This window comes from Hydractinia symbiolongicarpus, chromosome 2, assembly GCF_029227915.1.
Source record: "Hydractinia symbiolongicarpus strain clone_291-10 chromosome 2, HSymV2.1, whole genome shotgun sequence".
Lineage (NCBI taxonomy): Eukaryota > Metazoa > Cnidaria > Hydrozoa > Anthoathecata > Hydractiniidae > Hydractinia > Hydractinia symbiolongicarpus.
The window spans coordinates 17,995,030-18,021,673 of record NC_079876.1 but is presented as its reverse complement, the minus strand read 5'-3'; the positions used below and the strand labels follow the sequence as shown (position 1 = coordinate 18,021,673).

The following is a 26,644-nucleotide window of genomic DNA, read 5'->3' as shown; positions in this document are numbered from 1 at the left end:
TTTGGATAAAAAGTTTCCTAACAAATAGAGAGATCAGGGTAGTAGTTGATGGGGTAGAAGGAATAGCATTCCATTCCAACTTTGGAGTTCCCCAAGGAAGCCCTTTGAGCCCTATCCTATATATATTATTTGTTAATGACCTCCCTATCCCAACAAGCCAAGTGATCCAAACACAATTTGCGGATGACATTGCAATCTGGTTTTCCCATAAAAACACATCCCAGATGAAAAAAACACTCCAGACTCAACTGGATAAAATAGACGAATGGTGCAATATATGGAGAGTGGGTTTAAATACTACCAAGTCAACCCAAATAAACTTTAGGAAAAAAAGACAGAATGCATGTATGAGTTTGAAAATAAAAAATGAAAATATAGAAAAAGAATCGAAAGCCAAATTTCTTGGCGTCATCTTCGACGAATACTTCAACTTCAACGCACACATAAACAATACAATAAAAGCCATAAAACACAAAACCAGTATACTGTATACACTAAAAAACAACACCTTCGGTCCAAATGTCCCCGTAATGAAGTATCTTTTCAACTGCTACGTTAAAAGCAAAATGGAGTATGGTGCTACTGCCATGATAACTTTAAATGAAACAAACCTAAAAAAAATAGAAGTAATACAAACAAAGTACCTTCGCTACATTTACGGCTTCAGCACACGTAGACCAAATAGCCTGCTGCTTCAAATTGCAAATGTCCCTACTATAAAAATTAGAATTATTGCACTTGCAAGAAAATGGCTCCAAAACGTGGAAGAACATAATAAAGGCATCAAAAACTACTTAATAAACAAAGTCAACTATTACCCCACGTTTGACAGAATACCAACCCCCATTCAATTAATAAACGATAGTACGTAGATAAAATTTTCGGAATAAATTCATAAAAAATAAAATAAAATAATAAAATGAGAAACTGAAAATAGCAACAAAGAATTTCTGAAAAGGAACAAAGAGAAAAATCTAGCAATTATACAAAGCCAAACCACCGCCTCCATCCCTGCATTTCTACATTTCTACTTCTTCTTCTCCACCTTATCCCTCTTCACTGCCCTTCACTCTTTACCAACGAGGTACATCATTACACGACTCATCCTACTTCCTCCACCAAACCGAGCCAACAAATAACATAAAAAACATCAAAATAAATGAAATCGAGTAAACACATAAAACAAATGGATGAAGTGGACAATAAATGTCCTGACCATCCCGTGCCCAGCGCACAAACCACTACACACATGGTCAGTTACGATCAAACAATTCGTGTAGCAAAGCCGACCGTCATTGGTAAAAGCTAAGCTAATTTCCGTCTAAAAATGATAAAGGGTATATACCGTTGCTGTCTCCAATTTAACGCGTACTCTAATTTAACGCTTAGCCTGATTTTTGCGATAAAACGAAATTAATTTTATTTTAATTATTAACGCGTAGCAAGAATTCCAAGTAATTAATTTTCAATTATTAGGGAAGAGTCAAAAATCGATTTTCTTCGAAAAAAACGTCATTTCGACGTTCTATCTTCAAAACACCCTCCCTAACAGAAACGTCACACTAATTTTCGATATTTCCCAAATGCATATCTACCATTTTCCAGCATCTTTGCGTTCTATATGTTTCGCTGTGCGAAGCCAGTTAGGATCAACCCGTATTCGAGGGATCCCTCAAATGCGGTATCCCTAGCTAGTCGCATATGCTATCACTCAAATGAGGGATCCCTCAAAGAACGGATGTTGTTGTTTACCAAATGAGCAACTACACTATTATTGAAAAGTCGATGTTCTGACTGATAGCCAACAATGTTTCTTTATAAAATTCGTGTTCTGGTTCCATGATCACAAAAATAAATAGATTATTGATCGATGTGAAGCACGTCTCATTACCACTGTATGCACTCCTTTCAGTTTTTTAGAGTAAAATATAATGCCTAAAAGAAAACTCAGAAAGAGCAATGTGGCGGCAACCCGAACAAGAGATGAAAGTGGGACGTTTGCTGCTATTTGTGGATGCATCAATCACGATGATTGGTCATTTTCCGAGATTTTCGAAGTGAAGCGTATTTCGTCACGAAGATTCTTTTCGAAAAAGGTCATTAGATCTATGAGAAAAAAGCATTTACCAGAACGTGGAAATACATTATGCACAGCATGTTATAACCATTTCAAAAACAGGTTAGCCAGGAGTTTTTTCTCTTGTTGAAAACTTTTCAATTAAATAAATTTACACTGAAGGTATTTGTTATTTCATCTATTTGTTTTGTATAGATATTACGACAGAGAACATTCAAGTTCAGATGAGGAAGAAGATTTGAGTACGGATGATAACAATATACAGGGTGTCCAAATGGAAACTGGTGCAGCTGATAATGCTACGACTATTAATGCTGCCAGGTATCAAAATTTACACGTTATTTGCATTCATTGTGTATGTTAGCATGTTACAAAACCTGATGTTTTTATGTCATAGATTGGAAAAACTAATGGACGATACAACCTCAGTGCTAAATGAACTCGACGAAGTTTCTATCAATTCGATAAATCGCGCTAAACTTGGAACTTTTCTAAATCTTATTGCTTCGAAATTTGTGGCAAAAAATATTTACGCTGATGGAAACACACTTCAAGGAAACTATAAGAATCCTGATTACCTTGCGTCAATTGATTCAAAAGATTACATAAAGAATCGAGATTCTTTACTGCTTGCATTCATTTGTGGTGCTGCAAACATCAAATTTGAGGAACAAACAAAAAACAGTTTCCTATTTGCTATAGTTGTAACGATTAAAATGGTATATTTCCTAAGAAATCTCAATCTTGTGCTTCCTCATTGTTTTATGCAAAACTTAGTACAAAGTTTTACTTCCGGCTCCAAAACTGTAACAAACATGAATGGCAAGGTAACACCTGGTGCATCTTACACTACCTATAAAACATGGATAAATGAACGTGGTGAGAATCCAATACAGTGTCCTTCTGGGGACGTGATTACCTTTTTCGACAATATGGGAAAATACGTCATCAAAATATCGAAATAGTAATATCGAAAGTAAGGAAGAATTGAAACCTGGGTTTTGGCGTGATAAAAACAAACCCTCTGACATTGAAGTTCAAAAAGCGATGGATTCTATACGTAATAAAAGTAACCAATATTTTAAAATTTATCACTCTCGCTTTGTGGAACACATTTTGGAACTTGTGTTGAATGAAAATGACGACGTTCAAAAGATCATTGATATTAATAAAGGTGATGCCAGACAATGTTCATCCCCCCTTTGTGACCAAACCTACAGCTCATTGAAAAGAAAATGTGACAAATGCGGAAGCCAGGTTGTTAAAAAACCGTCTGAAAATCCTGTATACCCCACTTCGCATCAAGCTGCCACTGCGAAAACCAAAAGCTATGGAGCAAGTGTCATTAAAAATGATGTGAAAGTGACAGTAGGTGAACCAATCATGTTAAACCCAAATAGTTACACAAACTGCAAAGCTATACTGGATGAAATGAAACCTCGACTGATTGACGACGATCGTAAATGGGCTGTACTGGGCTGTGATGGACCGCCGTATTGTTTGACGAGCAGAATAATACAAGATAATCCGAGCTATGATTGGGTAACTGTGGTGACTGGTCTTGGTCATTTACATATGAATCAACTCAAGTGTTTATTCAAAGTAGCAGATCACATTCTTTTAGAACCACTTGGAAAAGAAGTTCTGGGATTCTCCACTGACAAAGCGTACAAATATTTTGTTAAAGCAAAGGATACTCCACAAGGCATATGACACTCTACGTGTGTTATTAGAAGGAACAGCAATGGAAATGTTTTCATTATTTGTAATCGAGAATCGTGGAAATGAGATCAATGCCAATCGATTTCTGGAATGGTGTAACAGTATCGACAACGAAACCTTCCGTCTTATTTATCAACTAATATTCAATTTCGCACTCGCTATTTATGTTCAAAAATCTGGCGTTAGAAGAAATAACTGGGATATGATTGATGCTGGTCGAATGAAGTTTTTACCGTTCTTTTACGGGTTCAATCACCCAATCTACCACGAAGTAGAATATAGAGATCTGTATCTTAGAGCGTTGTATCCACAAGAAATAACAGATTTCATGGAAGTGAATAGCTGCTACAACCGATCAAGTCTTGAATTGAATTACCAGGGTGGAGATTTCTGTCTCGAAAACACTATCAAAAAACACAAAATGGTTGCACCCAAGGGCGTTGTCTCAAACGGCACATGGAGGAAAATATCCAGAGGATTGGATAAAATCGATGCTGTACTTGAAAATGCATCAAAAATTTTGGAAACGGGTGATAAAAGCGAGTATAAGGATGCAGATGTTTACAATGAAATAATAAGATGGGGAGCAGTTCTGAGATCATCCGATATGCTTACCAACAAAGAAGAAGAAGGTGTAATCAAAAATATTTTCTCTGAACCAATACCATTCGAGTTAGATGATATAACAGTAACCGTGAAAGAAAAGATGAAAGAATACTGGACAGAAGCTGCGTCAGGTACACCATTGCAAAACATAAGACACCAAAGATTGTTGGTGCAGTATGATTCGGATGAAGACAGTGAATAAATACAAATGTATCTTGCATGAAAACTAGACAAAATATACAACAAAATTTTATAACTGTTTATGTTGTTTTCTAAGGGTTTATAATCTCTTTTTTAGTAAAGATTTTGGTCTTGGTAAAGACATCGGGTTGTGTGGTGGACAGTAATATTTCACAGTGCTGTCAAACTTTTCTTCGTCTTTTTCATTAATGACTAAACCAATGCAGTATGCATGAACCCAGTAGTCACACTTACGTTTGGCACAATTAACCCACAATGAGTTATACTCATTATCGGTTCGACTACCATATATAGTGAGGCATTTCTGGCATACATCTCTGTTAATTTTTTTCGGGTCATTCTTTTTTTCTTCTTCTGGATGATGGAGTACTTGTGGTCGGAGCTGATGTAGGATCCATATTAGCAACACTTGAACAGGGAGAAGTAATAGCGGAAGATGGTGAAGTTATTGTTGTGCTTGATGAATTTGAATTGCAACGACTGAACATTTCTTGGTTCGTTGACCATCGGCGTGTAACAGGAGGGGTTACATTATGGCGTATTTCAACCAAAACATCGTCACCAGTGACTGTCTTCAATTCCTTTATCTTCCGCTGAAACCCTTTGCTGTGATTATATCGGGCATTCGCACGTGCTTTTCCAGACTCCAGATACTTTGTACCTAAAAGTTCATAGAGGAAAATGTTAAATAAACAATATAAATTGGTTACAGAATCCAATTTGTCTTCCTTACCTTTTTTTTTAGCTGCGACATACTTCTTTTTTTTATTAGCCTCTAAATTTACTTTGTTATCATTCTCATCATATACCTCAATATCTTCTACATCAGACATATTTTTAGCTCTAAAATGTGAGTATGGTATGACTTCAAATAGATAGAATACACTAGTTTGAACACAGGTTCAGAGGACAATTACTGTAATGACAATCCAAAATATATATTCGATAGAATGAAAGAGACATGGAGTTGTTATAAGCATTATATATTTATTAAGCATGCATCAAAGCATGACATACTCAATGTATATAATTTGCATCTTTTCAAAATGAACATAACATGAATGTACATAAATACATATGATAAATAAGTTCAAAATGGACAAGAATCACTTGTGTTTTCTACAATAACTCTCTCTGTACACCCATCATAGTTTTTGGTAAAGTTATGAAGCTCCCTGACAACGTAGTCAGTTTTCCCCTCCACAACATCTAAAACGTAGATACTGGGTATTATGACACCTCCACCACGTCGATCATATCCACCACATTCACTCTTTTCAAATTTCTGATCCAGTGGAGGCTTCTTGCTTGGTATGGGATCACCCACTGATTTGCTAAGAAATAAAACAAAAAGTTCACATATATCTACGAACAAATGTAGGGAGCAGATGTGTATACTTACCATGTAATGCTCTTCGTATAGGGAAGCAAATCGTGAAACACCTTCCCCAAATTCGCAGGCAGCTGTCCAACGAGCGAGCCTGCTATGTCCTTAACTTTTTGTGTAGAAGAACCCCTCTTTGCTGGTCTTGTTATCGATTCGTGTAACGAAACGGGAATGGCACTCAAGTTAGGCATCCACACACCCATAGCATACTTGTCGTACTCGTTCTCTACTGGCTTCACTAACATATCTATGTCTTGATGTGGTCGTATTCGATGTACATGATAACCTTTGATAGTGCTCTCAATCACCTTCACTTTCATTTTGGCTAAAAGAAAGAAAATATACTGCGAGGAGGGTGTTTACTGTCTGTTTATTTGAACTAAAGTTAGGATAGTTTTTCGGAAAGGGGTATTATGTCGAAACGTATGTGTGCGCCACAGTATATCTGTACTAATCACTCAACCTAGTGTTAACGACAAGCTATTACCTGTATTTTGAAAGGGTTTGTTTACCTATACTAATGACGCACCACAGATTAAAGTACATATATATTTTAAGTTTCACCGGGAACATTTTGTGAAAAAAAAAGGTTTGCTGACTGTTTTCGCTATGACATGGCACAATATGTAAATTGTGTTTTTATTCCAGCTAAAGGTGGAGGAAATATATTTTCTGAATCTAAAAATAATTAAACCTGAAACAGCTTAAAGTTATGTGTTTCACTCGATTTACGATATACTGCACACCTGTACTAAGGCGCTCCACCTGAATGTGTGGTACAGTTTACAATTTGTATTAACTGTTTCACCAAGCATTTTACGCCAGGTGACACAGTTACTTTTGGCATAACCAGCATTTCTCAAAAGGTTAATTAACTAGGCTGTGTGCTGTGAATTCCGAATTGTATATCTTGACCGTTTAGAAAGGAATGATATGAGAATGGTTAGGTGGATGTGTAACGCCAGCCTGAGCTAAGAATCAGGCTAAGTCTCCGTAGAATTAAAGATGTTATCCAGATAAGAAGATTGAATTGGCTGGGGCACTTGGAAAGAATGGAGGAGGATAATTGGGTAAGAAAGTGTAGAGACTTGATAGTTCCTGGGGCAAAGCCCAGAGGCAGGCCAAGAAAGACTTGGCAGGAGGTTATAAGGACAGACTTGATACAGAGGAAGTTGAGTTTAGATCTAACACAGTCTAGATCAGATTGGAAGAGGGTCATTAATATACCCCGTCCTACCCATGCTACCACGGAAAACGGACGTTAAGCCGAGAATGATGATGATGATGATGTATATAATATTCACCTGTAAGGTTTTATATATATATTTATGCCCTGTTGGTCTAATGGCTATAGCACTCATGCAAATGAGAGATCCAGGTTCAAATCCTGGACAGGGCTAGGAAAAACATTATCTTGCACCTACAACAACCAGGTTTTCATAAGTATAGGATATTAGCTATATTGAATATAATAGGTAATCTTTAAGTCGTAGAGGGGAGAGTTGCATACATTTATCACTTTCATTTATAGAGACCAAAAATGCTTTGTTTTTTGTAATAGATCTATCACTTTATAGTAAAAAGTTAAAAAGGCGTTTTTTAATAAATTTTTTTTGCCTTTCTCGTGGACTTCTCTGATTATTTCTAATTCTTGACTTTTTAATGTTGTTGTCATTGGAACCAAGTTAATTTTTAATCTCAGATTTATCAAAAAATGATAGTTTTTTCGGCGTTATGACCGATTGTTTAAATGCTTGTATTGGCACATAATTCTACTATCATGCTTCACTGTATATTGACCTGATATAAATTTGAGACCTTTTTGATGAACTATTGAATTTGAAATATTTGCACCTCAATATGTTCTATACTCCTGGCCTAATATGATACAAATCCTAGAGATAATGAGTATACATAATCTTTGAGTTGTGGGTAATTTCTATTAAGATACCCGACCCTGCATTGCCGTTCCCTGGCCTTGCCAGTGCTGACCGTTCCTTTGCCTACTCTTCCTATGCCTTTTCTGGTGCCTGCCTACTATGCTCTTGCCTGTGCCTCCGATGCCTTGCCTACCCCTGCTTTGCTGATTCCTCTTCCTGTTTCCTTGCCTGCCTTTTCCGTGCCCTTTCCTTGCCGTGCTTAATGCCTTTGCCTTGGCAACCTCTCCGCAAAACTTTCTATATTGATTTCATCTAAATAAACAACAGGTATAAGAGAGAGCTTTATTAATAGTGTTTCCAATGTTTACATAGCTAAAAGTACATAAAATAGCACCTACGTTGTATAAGCTGACTCTGTTAAAAGTGTTTTTCGCATACATGTAAATTACGTTTTTCAATCTGTGTCCTCAACTTATTATCAACAACACGATCCTTCGTAATCACAGCAATAAGTTTCTGTCTGCAAGATGTGTTGTACTCATCATTTCCTTGTGGAATACAAAATATTGAGATGCCAGTAGTTCTTCTCGAAGTAGAGCAACCAAAAATCGAACAATTAGCACCAGGCATAGCAAATTACAGCATAAATGAAAAATTACTTTAAAAAAATATAAGCTTCGCTAAGGTTTCCCGCTTGTTTTTTAAATTTTGGTGCCCCTAAAAGTAGTCTGGGTACTAGAAAATGTAGGAACCCGCGTTATTTGCCGGGAGTAGAGCGCGTTGGCACGAGTCTCCAGACTATTCTTTTTCTTGTGACTATGTTTTGGAACATTCTATAGATTTATTTTTTTTACGATTATATCCTTTTGTTTCATTTCTTTTAGCTTATTTCCAAAGACCTAACCGGTTGAGTTCATCATTGGGGTCGGTGGCCACCTCTTTGTAAATTATTGTCTTTTCTTACAGTGTTGGGGAGTAAAGTTTCTGATGAGCCGTTACGTAAAATAGTTTCAAAGTATTATTGAATATTACTAATAAAATTAACAGTAATGTTATGAATATTGCTTTATCACATGTATAAATATGAACATTGTCTATCTGCATATATATACATAATTTTATAATAATTTTATAGTTTTTTTATACCTTTTCGAAGTCCACCTTTACTTTTTTGTCGCAGTTGGATTTTGTGTTTCGTAGTGATATCTTTAGCTAACGAAAATGCACATACACGAAAGTAAAGTTTAACCGTTTCTCAAAAAGATTTTGACTAATGTTACTATCAATGTCAGTACCACATCCTGCAAGAATACCATCATAAAAGCTAACAACTTCTGTTTTTTTCAACAATTGTAAAGTCATTCTGTTAATATCCATTTCTCATAAATGGGCAACATTGGTATGGTTTCAAAAAGTAAGTTCGGCTTCCATAAATATTTTCTGGCTCTCCAATTTAACAGCCGCAAGTCCACCCCGACTTTGTGCTTGAATCAACTCTTGATCAGTAGTGTTTTTAGCAATAGTGTTCTCCAATATTTTTATAACAGTTTGGTTTTCATGGGATTTGAAATTAGGGCTATTTTTGCTTTCTTCAAAAATTTTCTTAAGACATGCCCAGCTACATATCATCCATCTAATCCTCATCCTCCAATTTCATCATTTGTTATATTTTTTGGTTTAGTTGCCACAGTGTCAGAAGATCTTTTAAAGTATGTGAGCAATTTGTCAGCTAACTATGTTGCTAAAAGAGTGCTATTTGGTTTCCCCAAGTCAGGAAAGTAGATATCAAGATTACTAGGTATTTTACTGAAAAAACTGGATCAAAATTTCTCAGCATTACCTGCTTCACTCAAATCACCGTAGATCTTTCGTACATCTGTGTAAAGTGCTTGTGTTAACAAAAATCTGTAACACTCAATACTTATTCTTCTGGATTCATTGTAGCATGTCCTTTGATAAATATTATCGAGATTCCACAACCAAATCACTTTTGTGCTGTCTATTTTGATTGGGATATGCTGCTGTTCAGTGGTAACCTTTTTATAGAAATTTGAATGTTTCCAAGTGCCAGGGCGGGTGAGTCCTCCTTTGTTTTTACAGTCTTTTTACAGTTTTCACAGTCATCACATTTAAAATTACCAGGGGTTGATACCTACAAACCAAAAAGATATTGTTGATATTACATATTTTTATGTTGATTGTTATTTATTATTGGATATATATATAATACCTAACAGGTTGAATTCATCATTGCCATAGCTAGCCACCTCTTTGTATATTATTTTCTTTTCTTGACATCTCCATTTCATGATTTTCATTAGCTGGTTCTCACGGTAACAATTTTTTGGCATAATCTTCAGAAAATGAACATCTATCAAGTAATGGAATGTAAAGTAAACAATATCGTCACATAAGTAGGACAAAGAGTTTTATAACAGTAATTGTATTTGATGACAGGTTTTCTTTCGCTGCATACATGACAGCAGTCATCTTACACTTCCCTGGATAACATAGCTTCCAAAATCATACTTTAGGACCAATTATTTACCATTTCTTGTAATTAAATGTTTCTTGTTAAAATGCGAAATATACTGTGCTGATAAACGGTACAGGACAACATTTACGCCATCAAAGCAAAAAAAGACAGTTTGTTGCTGATTGTTATTTATTTCGGCGAACTTCATGTTTCATAAAAATACTTTATTATTTTATACATGTGACCCTTGATAAATACAATATGAACAGAGTTTAGGGGAAAAATATCACAGAGCTCCCAAACGGGAAAAACGGACACCAGCACTTAGTCAGTAGTTAAAACTTTAATTAGTCAGATTAGTAAGTGTTTTATGCAAAGGTTGTCATAACTACTGCTATCACATCTTCAGGTTAAAAATTATGTACAAAGGTCACTTAAACGTAAAAAATTCCTTGGTAAGGAAAATGCAAGTTTTTGATTTTTAGCTGTTTTTTTTTCCTTCCTTTGCTGATTTTTCTAGCCTGCTTTCTTTTTCTATTTCTATCGCATTTCTTTTCTTTCTCCAGCCCATTTGTCTAAATAAAGTATAAAATCGATTTAAGTACTGAAATCATTTAAAATAGGAAAATAAAATTCTGTATTCTGAGCACTGAAATGCCAATTCCAAAAAAATCTCAAAATTGCACACAAAAAAACGCAACAGACCAAACCTAGTATTTCTCCAAATTGTACAGTTTTAAAGGTTAACCTATTAAGTGTATCTGATGTTATATTAAGCACCTGCAGGACAAATTGTGAAAAAGTGAGGCAATGCATTTTTTTTATTCTTTACTGATATTGTGTATCCTGCCAAAGGAAAGTTTAACTGTCTTGTTGACAGTAACTTTGGAAGAACAAAACCTCTATGATTTAACCGTAAAACGTACAGGTTGTGTATTTCATTGTGCTTTGCCGCACTATTCATAATCTTCTCTTGGGAAATTTTATGAATGATAAAGAGCGCAATTTCATTCGCATCAAGAAAGAAATGTAAAGCTTCTGCCATATTAATAACTAAGGTCTTGTGTAAATGTATTATTAAGTATCAGTATAGAAAGTGTTGCGGAGAGGTTGCAAGGCAAAGACATTAAGCATGACAAGGAAAGGGCACGGCAAAAGTATGCAAGGTAACAGGAAGAGGAATCAGCAGGGCAGGGGTAGGCAAGGCAAGGCAAGGCATTGGAGGCACCAAAAAGGCATGGGAAGGGTAAGCTAAGGCAAAAGGAAAAGCAATAAGTACGCAAGGGTAGGCAAGGCGCTCATCTACCCACAATCCCTGCCCGTTGCGACCCAACACTGCTTAAGCCGGCCTTTCTCGGCGAACTCCTGATTTTACCTAACCTTTGTGATCCTACATATTCATAACTAATTTCTTGTGTTTATTATTTTTAGATTGCAGCCGTTAGCTCACTTTTTGAAATGTTATTATTTTTCATGTTTCTTGCAGATTACCGTGAAAAAGGCACAAAGATATATCTTGTTCGCTTGGTTTATTTATAAATATAAATTTATAAATTAGTGATATTTCTAGTAGCTTAGTTGATAAACATATTTTTTCAGAAAGTAACGAAAAGCTGATATATATTCTAGTTGTCGTTTATTAGGTACTAGCCTTGTTATTTTTTGTCAGAAGTGCATTAATTTCCCTAGAAAGGCTTTTGTGCAAAATATATTTTGTAAAATAAATTTTGCATTTTTCCTTTTTCCGATTGATTTTGTTTACTTTTACTAAAAACATGTACTTTGGCATATTTTTTGTCAAGCACGTGGCGATTTTTCAAAAAATTGACGTAATAGCCGATACCTCCCAGTTTGAATGCCGAGAGGCTTTTGTTTGTTTTAATTTCCTTTGGTGTTTGATTTTTTATTATCTATTTTCATTTAAAATAATGCTTGCTTTTAAAATTTTTGTGGATATGACAATAATCCGCTTTCTTGCTTGCCTTGCATTTGCTTTTTCCAAGATATCCAGTTTCTACCAGGGATGAGTGTTAAAAATGCAAAGGTTTCATGTTAATCTACATTTTCAAAGGAATATGATTTTGCAATTTATATTATAAACAATTAGTACTATAGTACAAATAAAATATATCTAAATCTAATTACTGCAAGCACATCCGGGAGGGGGGAAGTCAAATTTTTGCTGAGTCAGCACATTTCTAACGTAAACAACCCCTAAATGCCTAAATATTAGCAAAATTAAAAAAACAATATGGTCTTATACAGCGACCTCTTTCTCTACCTCTGCCTCGACCCCTACCACCACCTTGACCCTTGAACTCTTTCACTCCATTATGGAAGGTCCTAACACAAATTTTGAAAATTTAAAAAAGATATCTCACTTAGTTCTGCATCTGGTGACGTTTTGGTGGAGTGACCGTCATCTGTCCACTCGACTCCACCTTCCTTTATCCACCGGATCGACAACGGTCATTTCAAAACAACCATCTAGACCACAAAATAAAGCACGTACGACCGCTAGCTTTAAAAACACTTTAAGCCCACAATGCATAACGAATAGCTGCACTAGCTTGCACAAGAATTATTAGACAGCAACAGCGGCTTGCTAATTTGGGCAACACTTGTTACTTCAATCATTCCATTTTTCATTGTTTTTATGTGTTACCTCAGTAGCAAGAGCCATCTCTGCAAATGATTATAATATGGCGATAGGTAGAACTTTTGTAAGTATTCTTCGCTAATTACCTTCCTCCATGGTTCCGGTAAATCCATCTCCATTCCTTAATGCATTAAATTTCTACTGCAAGAGGTAGCAATTTCAATCCGTTTACCCACCATGCAACCTTTAGCTTATTTCCAAAGACCTAACAGGTTGAGTTCATCATTGCGGTGACTTCCTAAAGATTCTTGAATGTCTCGTACCCGAGTTGTCTTTACGCGTTTCCTTTCTTTGCTACATTATTCCACACTCCTGTAAAAATCTATACTACTTGCAACACTTGCAATAATATAAGCACCTCTGAACAAACACTCTTCGATTGCCCCTAAAGTCGATTTTGCAATCATTGGTAGATAATTTTTTTGAGAGCAAAGAATTGCTAGGTGTTTACTTGTACTTCTGTCAGTACTGCAAAAGCCAACAAACTGCAACTATCGCAGGTGTCGAGAATTCGAGATAGGGAGAATTGTGCTTTTAGAGGCAATTTCCCTAGAGGAATGCGACCTCTAGCTTATTTCCAAAGACCTAACAGGTTGAGTTCATCATTGCGGTGGCTTCCTAAAGATTCTTGAATGTCTCGTACCCGAGTTGTCTTTAGCGTTTCCTTTCTTTGCTACATTATTCCACACTCCTGTAAAAATCTATACTACTTGCAACACTTGCAATAATATAAGCACCTCTGAACAAACACTCTTCGATTGCCCCTAAAGTCGATTTTGCAATCATTGGTAGATAATTTTTTTGAGAGCAAAGAATTGCTAGGTGTTTACTTGTACTTCTGTCAGTACTGCAAAAGCCAACAAACTGCAACTATCGCAGGTGTCGAGAATTCGAGATAGGGAGAATTGTGCTTTTAGAGGCAATTTCCCTAGAGGAATGCGACCTCTAGCTTATTTCCAAAGATCTAACAGGTTGAGTTCATCATTGCGGTGGCTTGCCACCTCTTTGTAAATTATTTTCTTTGCTTATAACAAAGGTCTTCTCCTGTTTCATCTTAACCAAGCACCATTTCTATACCTGTCAATGTAGTCTCTTGTCGCCAGCCCTACAACTTAAGGGCTGTAATCAATCACTCTGGAAATTTAGACAACGGGGCTTAACTATTTTATTTGCTTTTTTTAGTCTTGTCTTTGGAGAGTGACTCCACTTATAACCTCAGTCAAAATTAAACAAAAAAAAAACAAAAAAAAAATAATGCCAGCAAGGGTGTTTGGCTGTACTGGTCTTATCTTTTGAAAGTGACGAAACCACTACATTTCTTTCGATTTGTCATTAAACAAAATACGAAAATGTTAATAAAAATATGATATTGTGTAAGTTATGTGGGTCGTGTACACATAAACATAATGATTGATAGTGGTTGATGGCGTTCCACTTGATGACAGAGGTGTGTAAAGACTGGCACTTCATATGGGTACATGTCACGAGTCACGAGTCATATGTTTTCTTTTTAGAAGAGCTGAGGTAAAAATATTTTAACCAGAATGAGTCAGCTAGGGGGCTTGACTACACTCAGTCTTGTCTTTGGAGAGTGACGACTCCACTTATTACCCCAGTCAAAAATAAAACAAAATCAAATAAAAATTAAGTTATCAAGGGGGTTTGATCATACTAGGTCTTGTCTTTGGAGAGTGACGACTCCACTCATTACCCCAGTCAAATTAAAAGCGAAAAACAGAAAAAAATTACGCCAGCAAGGGGGTTTGACTGTACCAGGTCCTATCTTTGGATAGTGACGACTCCACTTATTACCCCAGTCAAAAAGGAAATAAAAAAAAACAAAAAAAGTAAAAATTATGTCAGCAAGGGGGTTTGACTGCACTGGTCTTATCTTTGGAGAGTGACGACTCCACCTCTTACACCAGTCCCACGAGATTGTACTGAGTAAGGCAGATGAAAAGTTTAACGGATGGAGGAAATGTCTAGTTTCTGTTGAAGACTGTTCGCAGGCCTTTTTTGAGGTGACCCAGCCTAACCCAGCGTTCCTGAACCAAGGTATCCAATTTGGATACCTTTGTTCAGGAATATCGGTCGAAACCCTTGAACGTCTTACAGAAATCCTGTCCTGCTCTTTGTTTGTTTGCCAAAGTTTTGTTCGTATATGACAATTAATTCCTTGGAAAAAGGAAGAATTGTGTTTTTTACGAAGCACATTCTTTAGTGGAGCAAAACGTCTAGACTATGAGTCTAAGGCTGAACTGGAGAGTGATTTACTGTATTGACATAAGGCTATTGTATTTAGCGATTCGTGGAAATTTCTACCTTCAGTAAACAAAACCACAACATTAACAAAAGGATACATATTTACACAAATATGTTATTTCGACAGTGTGTGACGTAGAATTTAAAAGACGATAATTCTTCAAGCACATATATCGAGCGACCATATTCTCCGTGACAATGGGTATCAATAACCATTATACAATTCCGTGGCAAAAATAAAGAAAAAGCCTTTTTCTTATAGCGAGGACGTAAAACCAATGAATAACTCCATTGTCCGTGTTTTGAAAATAAGCAAATAGCGTGTTTTCTCCACTACTTTTAATCTGAACATTAGTCTCTTCCAGAATATGGACGTCTACGGAAGAGGATAGCTCCGAATCGCTTTTTCTACATGTAAAAGGCTGATAGCCCCACACCTTAATAATCGCCAATGTTGATTGCACCCCAAAATACGGGTAAAATTCTGTGGAACAATATCTCTATATCCATTGGTGATTTGACACCACGTTCTAGATACCCGATTAACAACACTATTATCACACGTCTGCTACCATTTGAACCGTTCAATTTGCTGGAAACACGTTTAACCCTATTCGGTCCGGGGTTTTCGAACATACTATGACCGAGCGCGGATTATAACTTTTCATAGGGTTGTTCAATTTGAATCAAACTTGGCACACTTATAGTACGTCATAAAAGGAACGAAATGGGAGCAATCAATTTTTGCTTGCGTCAGCACATTTTCTGTGACGTCATCAGAACTTGAAATTTGTTAAAAATGCCACTATCTGCTTAAAGTTTAATTACTTTTTGTTCCAGACCGATTTTTTGCATTCTGTTTGAAGTTTCTGAAAGCTAAATAAAAGTTACTTAACATATTTTCCGGTTTTTACGTGGATCGCATAAAAAAGTGCCAAAAATTGCCCGATTTTTGGGTAAATTCTGACAAAATCGGGAAAACGGATTAATCACGTGTCTGAATTATACAAAATAATTCCTCTTAATAAAACAAAGTTGTGTTGCGTGTTTCAAGTTCTAAAGATAATCCTAACAAGAGTTATTAAAGGTAGGGGTAGTTTCGAGTGATGGCCAATATCAAGGCTTCTGAAAGGTATGGGACCTAAACATTTGGCATTTGTCTAATAAATAATTATTGAAACTGAGTAAGTTTCATAGCCATATAACATTCAGTAAGGTGCCAAAGTTTACTAACTTGGTCTTCAGGCTTGACAACCCTGCTGTCCTTAGTCAAAATATGTACAGGCTGGTCCTGTCATGACAACCTCCTGTGTAAGGCTGAGTGTTGGGGCCCTGTAACACATGTGGAAAGCTACAGCCAGAGTCACAAGTTCTGGCGCACAGGAGGGTTTTATATAATTCTTTTTTATATTATATATTTTTGACATATACATTTTTTCCATTTGTGTTTGTTCTGTAACCAGTCCGTTTATGTTGTTAGCTCTGTCTTGTGTCGTATTGTTTGTGATTGAAGGATTGTTTTTTCTCTTTAAGATTTTCTCAGTGAATAGTTATAGGTCCAAGTTCGACAGTACTCATGCTTGTAATAAGCAAGAAAGTGTATTAAGCACCTTCTTCTGGGAGCCTAATCCCAATTTTATTTACATCCACCGTCCCTGTAGACAAGATACTTCAGTGCAGCTTGCTGTATTGTAAACCTTTTTCATCAGCAATAAGGAGTTATTAAAAAAAACGTCAGAGGTGGCTGAATTCGCCCCCAACACCCCCAACACATTTTGACAATCATTACGGATGATTGTATGACAATCATCAAATTTGTAACGCATTACCAATTCCTCACCGCAATTAACATTGAAATCTCTGGTGACATCTACATCATCTTGAATAATGTTTTTCCTAGCTCTTAGGCTCGTCCAAACCCTTATATCATCCCCACCTGCTTCTTTCACCGAATAGCTAATTTCCCTAGAATCAATATCCAGAAAATTGCTTAGTAAATATCCCGTAGAATCAATTGACTGGAAATTTGCTTTTTTCATTTGATTGCAATAAAACCAAATACTAAGTTGCACAAGCATTAGCTTCCATTTAGACGATTTACGCTACAGCTAAACCGAAAAAAAAATTATTGAAATTATCCATCAATCCAACGGCGAGAAATTGTCAAGAAATTTGATAAACAGCATTTTCTCTGCAGGAGTACAACCTCTAGCTTATTTCCAATGAAATAACAGGTTGAGTTCATCATTGCAGTGCCTAGCCACCTCTTTGTAAATTATTTTTCTATTTTGTCTTGTCTTAATGATTACTTATTTACATTACCTCAGTCGCAAAGTTTTTGCATGGAATATATTAATTACAATATGCACCCAACAAAAAAATTTGTTTTGGCGAGATTATTCATCATGTGCAAATACAATATAACTAAGGTAGAACATTTGAAGAATATTCTTCTGTGATGTAATTTTCATAAGGCTGTATGTCAACAGTACTACCTACGGCTCCTGATAAAAACACTGGGTAAGAACAGTTTACAAAAAATGTAGGTCTTACTGGTATGGTCCAATTTGACAGTTAACATTGGTATTTTGTCATTGTAAAACTTAGAACAATTCTTCATTTAATTTTGTAATATAACACATTCTTCTAGTAAATGGTTTTAGCGAAGCCGCTTTTCAAAACACACACGTTTGTCAACAGGTACGTTAGATATGAAAGTCAAACTGTCACATGCTAAAGAATTTTAAAATATGAGCTGGGAATAAAAAAATACCGAAGAAGCAATATAGTTTGCAGACGTGTATTTGATGTTGCAACAACGTATTAAAAAACAAGACTTGTCAAGCTCACCCTGTAGGCACAAATAACTGAGACATATATTTCTGAGACTTAATACTTTTTAAGACTATGAAGAAAATGATTGTATCCTTAAAAATATATGTGTTAAAGGGACGAATATAGTGCAACCATAAACGTATACTCACCACTAACAGTATTTGAAACATCATGCCCGCTTTGCCAGGCGCCACCCCGTTCTCACAAGTTTTGCAAACACTTTTAACATTTAAACTGAACAGTAAACGGTATTCATCTAAAGTATCCTTGATTTTCACATTTACAGTGGCCTGTTTGCCTCTCATTAGATGATGCTTCTTGCTTGTGTCTATGTTAAAAATTTGCAAAATATCATGATGATAAGATAAAACAGCGATTTTGAATCAATTGATGTAAAAATTATACAGCATGCAAAAATAAGGATATTTTGATTCAGAATTCCATAATCATGGCCTACGCGATTTTTTTTCGTCATAGATATCTCGATTTAGATGCTTGCTTTAGATTAACCTTATTTTCCACACCAATAAAAAGCTCAATATAGCTGAAACCTTTTTCATTTCTAAACCAATCACTACTTGTTCTAAGAACAGCTTTTTAATCTGTTGCTCCTGAAGTGGCTTCAAAATATCGTGCAGCATAGAACGGTATGCTTCCTTTAAAGCCGTTCCTGTAATTTGAGGAAGTAGTCTTGCGAGTTTGTCATCTTTTCTTGCTCTGTCAAATTCTATCACTTGGTAATACGGTTTGCTTTTTATTTGCGTCGTCACGGCGGGCAAATCAGGCCATCAAAATACACAATTTAAGAATGCGGACCTTCAACTCATAGTCGGCAAACTTGTGTCAGTTTACATGAAGAATTCGCCATTGACTCTGCGTCGCATAAAAAAAATTAAAATTGCAGATCAGCGCGGAATAATAAGTAAACAGTACACGCGAAGGAGAACATATTTTCAAATCAAAATGGCTGCATACAGTTACAGTCAGACAGAGCTCTTGGCAGAGGCAAGAATAGATATCAAAGAAATACTTTCGAATTGTAAAGATGGTTTAATAAATGATGGTTACTATATGATAACGATTCTTTGTTTGTTACTTGCACTACTCAAAGAAAAAAAGAAGAAATTATCGTGTTTGTTGTGTTTTCGGATGGTGTGTGTGGCTGTAGTAGTTTATAATGGTACAAAATCAGGGGCGGATCCAGACTTTTTCAAGACTTAGTCAAGACTGAGTCTTGAATTTAGCAGCTGGGGGCTAAATTTTAAGCTTTGCGGGTACAAAAATCGGCGAAAATTGTCTTCGGATTTATTTAGTTATTAATAAAATTGACCAAAAGAAACGCTAAGCTATTAGAAAATCTCCTAAGAACATCTTTTATTAGAATCAAATCTCCGTCTTACACGTCTGATTTTAGATAGATAAAACCACTAAAATTAACAGGGATTAACTACAATAAAGTAAGACAATTGTGAATATATTACATTATTTATTATTGCTGTTTATTATTGCTGTTTCTGCCAATATCAGGCTTCATCAGCATGACTAGGTGAATCAAATGATCACACCAGCCATGGACAGCAAAATGAAACACAATAATATCAAAAACAATAAGAATATGGAAAGGTCAGGATAATGAAGATGAAATATACATACATGTGATATGATACAAACACACCTCAACCCATGTATTTGTTCAGATATATTTGTTTATTCATAGGGCTAAACTTAAGTTTTGTTTGAACTTTAAAAGAAGAATTAAGAAGGGCTTTTTACTGCTTTTTGCATGCTGAAATAGGAAAATGCAACTTTCAGTTAAGAAAGTTGCAACCTGGAAAAAGGGGAACATAATGATTTGGCTTGAAGTCTACACCAGACTTAACAATATCTTCATAACAAAATAAAATTTTTAACTGATCTTCATCAGGTAAAATAGATGGGTGTGGCAATACTGTGTAAAGAAAGTTGTAACATACTATAACAAGCCGAATTGTGGGTTAAATGTGTTAATTTTTCTCTTTATTACTGTTGACAAGGCAAGTATTGGTAGAAAAGGAAACCATGTCTTGGGGTTACAGTTGTTGATTGCTTCTGCTTTAACTGCCTCCTCAGGAGAAAGAGTCATATCACAAACAATATAGGAAAGGGAAAATCTGAATAAACTTTTCTCAGATATAAATTATTTGCCTTTTGGTTTTTAAAAGCAAATTGAAAACAAGGATAATTAGAATAAAAGGAAGGATGCAAGAAAAGTTCTATAGATGTCAAGACTCTCAAAACATCAACAAGAGAATTATCACCTATGCCAATACCAACGATGCTGAGCTGTATAGACAGTCTCCTGATGGATTGGATCTAAAAATAATATATTTTACCACGACCTTTTACTCAACAAACCTTGTTTCCTAATAGCCATTCGAAGAGTTGTTTATTTTCATCGCCAACCTTACTTATCCAGATGTCAAGTTCTTGCTTCTAATAACAACACAAATATTAATTGAGAAAGAATTCCTCCGCAATGCTAAAAATTCTGTTCACAGCTCATATTACAAAAACAATACACCTTTACGATAATTCAATTGTACATGCGTTCCTACGGCTCTCCATCGTTTTACAATATCGGAAAAAGGAGGTAAAAATCGTGTTTTTATAAGAGTTTGTTAGAGACGAAAGCGTGTTTTCTCCAGTTTTTTAACTTCCGTCGTATCAATTTCTTTCAAATTTTCAGGAAACGTTAATAATAATAAGATGCAACTTATGTGTACTTTTCATTAAAAACAAAAGGCGGCAAGAAATGTTATCACGAAAAAACGTGTTTTCTCCTTAATAAACTCTTATAAAAGTGTGATGTTTACCTCCTCTGATCGCAAAATAAGCGTTATTTTTTCCGAATTATCGTAAAGGTGTATTAGCCCTAGCTATAGCTAATTAAATCTTTTTGTATTTGGTTTTAATAGTCTGTTGTATAAAGCTCTCCCCAACTAGCTTTTCGTAGCGGATGTACTGAAAACCTTTAAATAAATGCAAGGTGTGTTGGAGAGTAAAAAACATACTTCCCACCTTAAAGCAATAATTCCTTTATCTTCACACCTCGCCTCAGATGGAAGGTATATATCTGGGCCTGAATTCCGATGAAGACTTTTACCAGCCAGGGGTAAATATCCCCAGACAACAAAAATGCTCGAGAATGAACACTTTCTAAAAGTTCTTTTTGCATTTTACGAATAGATTCAATATTATCACACTGTAAATCAGTAAGCACCCGCGCTAACATATCTGCTGTAGCCATGATAGTACGGGAAGAATCCAACCCAAAAGGCGTGAGTCTTTGACTAATCCTGACGGATGGGAGTTAAAACTATAGCCTAACAGGTTATCAGTAACCACGCAGTACGGAACCTAAATTTCCTTCGCCGGCTGCGGGCCACATATTGTTGGACTACGCATAGAGTGTGAAAATTACGTCACGATTTTGACGTCCCTGCCCCTTAGGTGAGATGGGGAGGGTTGCGGGCCATAGCTATTTGATTTTTGACTGACTGAGTGACTGATTAGTCAAAATGAATCAGTCAAAATCTGTAAGCTATAATTTGCAACCCTCTCAGTCTATATGGTAGCGACGTCACAACTTAGACGTCAACATCGCTATAGGCGAATTGGAGAGGGTTGTGGACCATGGTTTTTCACCGTAAATAAATTACAATCTGATTTTTTAACGCCCTCCGTTTGCAACACCTGGATCGTCGACATCTTCGTTTGGCTAACATTTTTCGTCAAATTTACACTTAGTCCCGCGACTTATCTGACCAACCCTGGATCCTCACCTGAAAATTTGGGATAAATTTATTTCATGGCTTAATTAACAATGAAAATTTATTGATGGATGGTCACTTGCTGAGGTAAGGATTTAAAAAAATATAAGCAGCTAACCCCTAAAACATATAAAAATATATAAACAAAATTTAACCTAGTTATATGTTGTTGTTGTTTTTTTGTTTTGTTGTTGCAATATTTGTATTGTCCAGAGGGTTGCTTTTTCAATTAACTTGGTTGTACAGACCATCCTTGTAAAAGGAAGATCTTGCTTTGCATAGTCGAATCTCTACAGCTTGCTGTTTTGTTATCTCATAATCAAACATAAATATATACAAAAGAAAAAAGTCTTTCCAGAAAGAAAGTTTGTATACGTCAAGAAAAGAGAAAAATTAGTTTCGCAGGTTTTATCCGCAACAGACTTTCTTTGAAAACGAACAACAGTCTTTGAAAACGAACGTATATATGTAAAAAGCTCTAACGACATGCCATGAATGTCATCCTAGCAAAATGATATGTAAAAAGCTCTAACGACATGCCATAAATGTCATCCTAGCAAAATGTGTGAGAAATAAAAAATATTCGAGTCAAAAGTCTCTTCACAAGAAATTTATACATAACTTTAGTTTAGCTAAAGTAAAAATGATATACTCCCGGAATCAATTAGCATGTCACTAGGTACTAAAGAGAAACTATATCGAGATTGAGGTAGTGTTTTCTTGTTTCTGTTGATCACTTCTCCACTGCCTTATGACACGCTAATTGAGAGAGGTTTTACAATCGTTAAAAATGAATACCGTAACTAAAAAACTGACTATTTCTTCTTAAAAATAAAATACTAACAACACGTTAGAGTTCTAACGTATAACTAATGTAAAAAAGGACAATGTATGATGATACCATACAGTTGAATATAATGTGGCACATAGACATATACTAATTTTCGCAAGTTTTTGTCAAAATTAATTTTTCTCTCCTAAACAGTATCTCGCGAAAATTAAATCTCTTAAGTTACTTCAATTGTACACACTTCAGCGAATCTTATTTTTTTTGCGAACGTTCATCTCACAAAAGTTTTAACAATTGAAATGCTAGTATATCACCTAAGCATAAATCTACACATGTTTATTTATAACTGCTTCAATACGATTCATCTCACAGCTATTGCAATTAATACAGTACCCCTCCTCCAATTTTAAGGAGCATTTACAGTTATCATTGCTTGCATTTGGAACATACTGCCGATTTCTTTTTCTATATCTATGTGTGTCAAATCTATTTTCTCTCAAATAAACCAACTGGATGAATTCATGTATATACATGAATAGGTGAATATATACGGCCACCGCTCTTGTACTGTGCTGTTTCGTGCATAGTGAGATATTTTTTGGTGTTTTTGTTCGCGTCCTTTCATAGTATTGATACCAAGTCCCATATGTATGGTCTCAATGTATTCATTTCAATGATGTTGTGCAATTATAGAAAATGTGAAAAAGCTTGGTGTAATTGTATCATCATACATTGAACCAGCGATGTTTTCTATACGAACAGAAAAACTAACCAACTGTCGCAATTGAATTGATTGATAAAAAACTTGAACTAAGCGCGAAAATGATGGATTGTCTACTCTGCATTTCAGCATTGCAGTAACTTTCCTTGCCACGAAATCCGAAGCCGAATACTTTTTGCTGTTTGCCTTCCCTGTTTTCATTGAACCACGTGAATAACTTTTTGGCCAAGTCATTACAATTCATTTTTGTTCTTACATGACCAATGGATATAACAAATAAATTGTTATCTGGTATTTCTGCAAAAAACTTCATATTAGGAATTTTCGCTTGTGACAATACAACCGTGGGAATCTTCATGAGCATTTCTTTTGTGACATTATATTTCATGTGCAATGGTTCAGCACGAGCGGTGTCAATATAATGTTCAAGCAATGGCTTCTCTTCTTGTCGACTTAGCAAGGTTTTTGATATATACGTTGTTAGGTTATTTCGTGATGTTGCCACTTTCACATTTTTCTTTTTCAACTCTGAATTTTTCCTCAAGACGGCTTTCACATCAGTCAAACGTTTCTTATAATCATATGGTTTCCAATCACCTGTACCATCCCTGTTGAATTTTTTGATATCATCAGAGTTAGCTTGATTGGCATAAGCAAAAGTGGAGAAATAAAACGCAGCATTAGATAATTCGCCTGCTAAAAAAGCTAACATCTTCATATCATTCGGTAAGGACTGTACTTTGAATTCAACTGAATATTCCCTATCATTCACAGTTAAAGTAAAAACTTCAGCTTCCAACTGTTTTAACTCACACAATTAGTGGGAAATATACCGACGAGTTACCATACCGTTTTCTTTCACATTAGCACCAAATAAAGAAAGTTCTCAGAGCTGCTGGCTATTCTCCTCCCTACATTCAAAAGAGATACCAAAAACGTAGTTCCACTAACTGGAGCTTCACACCACCAATTGCAACCAAGAATAACTTCGAATCATTGCACTTATTCTTGAAATTGTGAAACTCTTTTAGCTTATCTATGCGAAGTTGATTCACACTTAGGTAAAATGATGCAAGCCGTTGGAAATACTGAACCTATTTCAGTAACATCACCAATGTCAATTTCACGTATAAGTTTAGCCAAATCTTTATAAGGTACAAAGTTAGGCAAACCATCTGTTTCATTACACTTTCTGAGATTGAAATATTTTTGTTTTTCCATGACATTGTGACTATAATACACATTTAATTACTGCAGCATATTTTCCCTAGATTTGCAATAGGTTTCAAAAAATTGCGTTTCATTTTTCTTCTTTAAAGCTTTTACGACGGATGTTTTTGAACTCATTAACTTTTCGACAACGATATCTGTCTTGAACTTTGAAGTAATAGTATCAAGCATACCATCGACAGCTGGTCCCAAATTCAATTTTGTAGCTGCATGAATTCTGCTACATAGGTGTAATGTTTCCTTACGATGTATTTATTTTGCTTTCAAATTCAAATTTGGTACGGTGGGGTTCTTCAACCTACGTTTCGCGATATTTGTAGTAATTTCAATGACATTTTTTGGCTTTATGGAACTCTTATCTAAATTATTGATTTCACTGTTCAAACTAGCTACATAGTTCTCTTTCTCCTCAATCGTTGTTCTAAGGCTTTTATTTGCTCATTTTATTCAAATATAGTACACTCTAATTTAGATAAGGTTTTTCTATTCTTTGACAACTCTCCGACTAAACATTTCTTTTTAGGTGGCATACTGTTATAAGGCTTGGACAGTTTGATAAAACGTATATTTATAAAAAACAAAACGTCAAAATTAATAAATATATCATTCACACTGACGTAGTGTTTCCATATTTGTTGGTGACTTGATATCGGCTTTTGAAAGTGAGTCTGTTGCTTTTTGCGTTGAAAATAATTTCGGATGGATATTCACTCGACGAAATTATTTCAACTTTGCAGTTGCCAGCTTTCTTTTTTAGGAATGCAGCAGAACCATCACTACTATTATCGAGTGCTCGATATCTGTGAAGCTGATACGAACTTCAGTCAATACTACTTTTCTGTCTCTTTTGGTAGCTACTTCCCGACCAAAACTTGTCGAATGATGGCGTATGGATTCTCCGCTATTCAATTAGTATAAAGTTTTTATTCTTTTTTCGAAAAATTGTATATTGTTCTTTTAATCAATGCGTAAAGATAGTCTTTTTATTATAAACCTTTTGCTGTGACGTCATAATTGGCGATGTTAGTTTCGAGTGAGAGAGAGATAGAGAGAGAAAGAAAAACTCAATATTCAGATCACATATATGAACACAGACACAGCGAAGAAGAATTAGATTATGATATTATTGAAGAAGAAAACAATTTTGGAGAAGATGAGGACGGTGATAATGAGATGGAAACCTTTGATGAGCTTTTTACAGGCACAGGGCTGCAACTTTTTTTAATCCGAGACCACTAAATAAGATGATAATAAAAACATTGTAACCGAGAGAGAAACGATATTTTTAGTAAAACATTGGGAAAGTTTTCGTGTTGGGAGAAACGAATGGTGCAAGTGCGATAACTGCAAGACTGAAACTAGGGAGATTGAATGTCTTTGTTGCACGGAAGTAGATGCATTAACAGACAAACAATTTCAAGGTATGTGTGCTTAAACATATTTTTTTTAAATATGATTAAGCTACATAAAAAGTATTGTTAAAATACGAAGTAATAATGATATGTATCGTACAAATATCCGTTGTCTTTTTAGGGATAAAATGTATAACTAAGAATGAGGATTTCAAGCAACTTTGTCTCGTTTTAATATGCTTACATGAGACAAGAGGGAAGTTTCTGCAAGACACGCCTACAAACAAATCTTTTCGGTTTGCTGCTTACAAGCAATTTATTTAGTTCGTTTTCTAAGGTCTTGGAAAAGGCAATCGCCGAGTTATACCGTCGCGTGTTTTGTGGAAAATAAGACAAGTTTTTCCTGAAGAGGGTGGTGTCTATGTCCCTTAATCGAAAGAATAAACACAAAAGTATATAACATATAATATGTGATTATAAATATAGAAAATAAAATAAAATAAATATTTCTAATTATGAAATTACAATCTTGGATTCTCTAGAATATCATTCCATTTGCTGAATTGTCTTAACACAAAATCATTCGCCAAATTTGACGCCACGGCTTTTTAAACAGGATTGTAAAAAAGGCCCGAAT

At 35.4% G+C, this 26,644-nt stretch overlaps 3 protein-coding genes across 3 annotated transcripts in view; 2 read left to right on the top strand and 1 right to left on the bottom strand.

The window, feature by feature from the left end:
* Window positions 1–16,923, bottom strand: part of LOC130629772 (putative ubiquitin carboxyl-terminal hydrolase 50) — a 39,215-nt gene extending 22,292 nt beyond the window's left edge. Inside the window, exon 1 of the mRNA XM_057443111.1 lies at window positions 16,575–16,923. The gene's annotated coding sequence lies outside the window, so the exon portion shown is untranslated. The remainder of the gene's footprint in view (window positions 1–16,574) is intronic.
* LOC130629773 (uncharacterized) lies at window positions 574–12,911 on the top strand. The gene is made up of 3 exons (XM_057443112.1): window positions 574–2,179; window positions 2,273–2,398; window positions 2,475–12,911. Exons 1-3 carry the CDS (start codon window positions 1,932–1,934, stop codon window positions 3,040–3,042), a joined length of 942 nt encoding a protein of 313 aa, XP_057299095.1. The 5' UTR covers window positions 574–1,931; the 3' UTR covers window positions 3,043–12,911.
* Window positions 16,924–25,675: 8,752 nt separating the features above from the next.
* LOC130629868 (uncharacterized) lies at window positions 25,676–26,331 on the top strand. The gene is made up of 3 exons (XM_057443241.1): window positions 25,676–25,856; window positions 25,945–26,076; window positions 26,189–26,331. Exons 1-3 carry the CDS (start codon window positions 25,676–25,678, stop codon window positions 26,329–26,331), a joined length of 456 nt encoding a protein of 151 aa, XP_057299224.1.
* Window positions 26,332–26,644: the final 313 nt, after the last annotated feature.

Bases quoted from the DNA above. Each gene is read 5' to 3' on its own strand.
- LOC130629773 (XM_057443112.1), top strand. From the start codon at position 1,932: ATGCCTAAAAGAAAACTCAGAAAGAGCAATGTGGCGGCAACCCGAACA. The intron at 2,180-2,272 runs GTTAGCCAGGAG...TGTTTTGTATAG, and splicing joins TATAACCATTTCAAAAACAG to ATATTACGACAGAGAACATT. The intron at 2,399-2,474 runs GTATCAAAATTT...TTTATGTCATAG, and splicing joins ACGACTATTAATGCTGCCAG to ATTGGAAAAACTAATGGACG.
- LOC130629868 (XM_057443241.1), top strand. From the start codon at position 25,676: ATGTTAGTTTCGAGTGAGAGAGAGATAGAGAGAGAAAGAAAAACTCAA. The intron at 25,857-25,944 runs GCACAGGGCTGC...CGATATTTTTAG, and splicing joins CTTTGATGAGCTTTTTACAG to TAAAACATTGGGAAAGTTTT. The intron at 26,077-26,188 runs GTATGTGTGCTT...TTGTCTTTTTAG, and splicing joins AACAGACAAACAATTTCAAG to GGATAAAATGTATAACTAAG.